This window comes from Carlito syrichta, unplaced genomic scaffold (genome assembly GCF_000164805.1).
Source record: "Carlito syrichta isolate Samal-C Ts95f unplaced genomic scaffold, Tarsius_syrichta-2.0.1 Scaffold316389, whole genome shotgun sequence".
NCBI classification, from domain to species: Eukaryota; Metazoa; Chordata; class Mammalia; order Primates; family Tarsiidae; genus Carlito; species Carlito syrichta.
The window spans coordinates 858,380-862,434 of NW_007260485.1; the positions used below are offsets into that span (position 1 = coordinate 858,380).

Here is a 4,055-nt window from a genome sequence, read left to right on the forward strand (position 1 = left end):
TGAGCAGTGTTTTGTAGTTCTCATTGTAAAGGTCTTTCACTTCTCTGGTTAGGAAGATGCTGAGGTATTTCTTTGTGTGTGTGTGTGTGGCTATTGTGAATGGAATTGTGCTTTTTATTTGACTCTCTGCCTGCTTGTTGTTGGTGCATAAGAATGCAACTGTCTTTTGCACATTTATTTTGTACCCTGAGACTTTGCCAAGGTCCTTTATCAGTGCAAGCAGCTTTTTGACAGATTCTTTTGGATTTTTGAGGCATAGGATTATATCATCAGCAAAGAGGGATAACTTGACTTCCTCTTTTTCTATTTGAATACCCCTTATTTCCTTCTCTTGTCTAATTACCCTAGCTAGGACTTCCAACACAATGTTGAACAAGAGGGGTGAGAGTGGGCAGCCTTGTCTTGTTCCAGTTTTCAGGGGAAATGTTTCCAGTTTCTGTCTATTTAGCAATATGTTAGCTGTGGGTTTATCATAGATGGCACTTACTATTTTGAGGTATGTTCCTTCTATACCTAGTGTTTGAGGGTTTTTGTCAAGAAGGGATGCTGGATTTTACCAAAAACTTTTTCTGCATCAAATTATATAATCATGTAGTTCTTGTTTTTACATCTGTTGATGTATTTAATTACATTTATGGTCTTGCAAATGTAGAACCAACCCTAAATCCTGGGGATGAACCCTACTTGGTCATGGTGGATGATTTTTGAGATCAACTGCACATTTATAGTAACTTCTCTTTTTAAAATTAAATTAGTTTGTACATATCTACCAAAAAGACACCTGCATCTATATATTTATCGCAGCACAATAGCAAAAACATGGAAGTAACCTAAATGCCCATCAGTGGTGGATTGGATAAAGAAAATGTGGTACAACACCATGGACTGTTACACAGTCATAAAAGAGAATGAAAGCATTCTCCTTTGAATGCAATGTGGATGCAGCTGGAGACCATTTTTCCAAGTGAATGAACAAGAACAGAAAACTGAATACCTTATGTTCTCACTTAAAAGTGGGAGCAAAATACTAGTTACAGATGGGCAAAAGGAAGAAAGCAACAGGCACTGGGGAGAAAAGGAGGGAATCAAGGGTTGAAAAACTACCCATTGGATACCATGTTTACGATTTGGGTGACGGACTCCACAGGATCCCAAGCCTCACCATCACACAATATGCACAGGTACCTTTGAAATCTAAAATAAAATAAAAATTAAGTAATTATTCTTTGATGTTGTTAAAGATAGTATCCAACACTTAAATTCTGCCTTATGGTTTTTGAAAGATTTTACATAATATTATCTCATTTGATCCCCACAGAAGCTCTGTGAGGGATGGAGGCCCTGTGCTGTTGTGATCCAATTTTACAGAGAACTCAGAGAGGCTAAGTGACTGGCCCTAAGGCACAAAGTTACAGAGCAAGGACCGGTGATGTGCTGGTAAACCAGCTCTCTGGAATTTAATAACGAACAAGTAAGCCCTGCTTTGTAGTGTTTGCCAATTTCTATGTGTAAATACTCCCACCATGGCCAAGGATGTCACTCGTCCAGGAGCTAGGAAGAGATGCATACACTTGCCCCTTGGGAACCGGCAGGAGCCAGCTCTAACACACCTCTGAAAACACCTGGGTTCTCCAGATCTCTTTCCACTGCTCTTTGCTGCCTCCCTACATGACAATAAATTTTTTTTCATATTTTTTAGGGCGATTTATCCTAAAGTTATTTAACTTTTTTTTAAAATCATGCCCATGGCTTTAGCCTCTATTGAAAATCCTTATGTTTTAGGCATTGCTTCAAGAGCCATCAAACCAACACTGGGACTGGTTGATCCTCTGCACACCCTCCACATGCCTCCTCGGGTGGTCGCCAACAGTGGTTTTGATGTGCTTTGGTAGGTACTGGTGGCAATTGGAAGGGCTTTTTCAGTACTGAGACTATGGATAGTATTTTGTTGCACAAAGCACTTGTAAGTAAGCATCCATTGATTAGCACCCCATATCACCCTAGTTTTCGCTGTCATTATCTCCTTTCCTACACAAAAACATTGAAGCTGTGAAGATTGGTGACTAGGTGAGGTCTGGTATGGGCCACACAACTGCTATTCAAGGTGGACCACCCTAGCCACAGCTGTGGCCCCAGGATGCAGCTAACAGAGCAGTTTAAGCCAGCATGCACCATCCCAGGAATACGCTAGCTGCCTTTACAGCCATACTAACTAGGAAACACCTCAGGCTGCATACAGGGAAAGGAGTTAACACCTCAAGGACACCCCAGGACCAGCACACTGTATCAGCACCTTCACATCATCAGTTCACTTCAGTGCTATGAGAAAAAAGACCTTCATTTTATTGAAAAAGAAAACTAGGTTGGAGATGTTTCATGACCTTTCAAGTCTTTCTGTGGCTTTCCATACCTACTGTCCAAAGGTCACGCTCCTTGGGCCTTGAATGCCCCAATGTTCAGATTTTCATCTCCCTGGAGACTCACCTTTCAATTTCAGGGGAGCATGTGCACCTTGATAGACCCTCTGATGACCCTCCTTTTCTCTCTTGTCAAGTACAACTGACCAGTCAGACTTTGTTCTTCCCCACTGGCAGGCCTGTATATTGTTTCTGAGACACTCTGTCTTCATGTGATCATCTCCGCACTGTACTATGCGCTTGACAAGGACAGAACCATCTTACTTCTCTGTCCCTGCACAGGACTGTCGCATTGTAGATGCTGAATTAATCCCTGTTGAATGAAATTTACACAAGCAGGCAGTGACAGAGTTAGGATTCACATCCAGGTCTCTAGATCCCTGGTCTGCTCTCCCCACTATGTTATGCTGACTGCCAAGAGGCTGTAGAAGATTATATCCAACTCCATTCTGGTCAATATTTTCAGAATTTTGATGAGCCATCTCCTAATAACTGGGATACAGGAAATAAGATCATCCTCCCTAGCTGTAAACTGTATAATAAACAAATCATGGCCCAAAGCAGTCACCTTTATGTGAGTAACTCACAGGCTCAAAGACTTCACTGGTATCAAAGCAGGGAGTGGACTCATCAGGGAAGAGAATGATGGTAGTTGTTCTTCCAAGTGCTATCCAAGGGAGAGAACATCTGGCCTGAGAAATTTGCCCTTAAGGCTCAGTGGATGGACAAGTTATATGTTAAACCTTGCAGGTAATTTCCCATGTTAGCACTCCATGGGCCATCCTAGAGCTTGATTATAGGGAGAGAAGGTGCCATCTTGAAGACTCAGGTGTCTGTCCTCCTCCGCAGTTATGTCTCTCTCTCTCTCTCTCTCTCTCTCTCTCTCTCTCTCTCAATGATGTCTCGCTATGTTGTCTAGGCTGATCTCGAACTCCTGGGCTCAAGCAATCCTCCTACTGCAGCCTCTCAAAGTGCTGTGATTACAGGCATGAGCCACCACACCCGGCTTTATATTTCTCATTGTAAATCAATAATCTGACCTCCAGGTTTTACACGTAACTTGTAAGAGCTCAACTCAGTGAGTCCGTCCCTGAGAAACAAATCTGCTCTTGGATTCAGAATCTAGATGCAATCTAGATGTGCTACAAGACAGAGGTCAGAATCTGGCCATAGTGAACTTACGGGCATCTGTCCTACTTCTGTGGACACCTCATTCTTGCATTTGTTCACACATTCCCTATTTAGAACCACAATGCCACAACATCCATCTACAAACTAATTTTCAAAAAAATTTCTAATGCTTTGCCCAAAAAATAGTTATCTGCTTCTAGATATGTGTGAAAGACAGTAAATCCTCCGTTTTGAGACTGAAAACTATAATGTATGCAAAACATCATTCATGTTGCACTGTATTCTAGATGGTGATATTTCTTCTCATCTTCTGCTGTTGATGAGCTGGGAGCTATGGCAGGAGAGCAGGAGAAGGCAGCTCTGAAGCTTAGTTCTCGAAATAGCCAACTCTGACTTTTGGACACAGGAAAAAGGATCAGATTTTTTTTCAGGCCAAAAATTAATAGTGAGTAACAAGTTTTACAATGTGCCAAGCACTATTCTGATTTTTTTTTTTTTTTTTTTTTT

At 41.6% G+C, this 4,055-nt stretch overlaps 1 protein-coding gene across 1 annotated transcript in view; it reads left to right on the forward strand.

Annotated features, from left to right (window-relative positions):
* The window catches only part of ADHFE1 (alcohol dehydrogenase, iron containing 1), a 29,532-nt gene that overhangs the window by 6,975 nt on the left and 18,502 nt on the right, over window positions 1–4,055 (forward strand). The window contains exon 7 of the mRNA XM_008074313.2: window positions 1,783–1,888. Coding sequence (XP_008072504.1) covers window positions 1,783–1,888 — 106 coding nt within the window. The remainder of the gene's footprint in view (window positions 1–1,782; window positions 1,889–4,055) is intronic.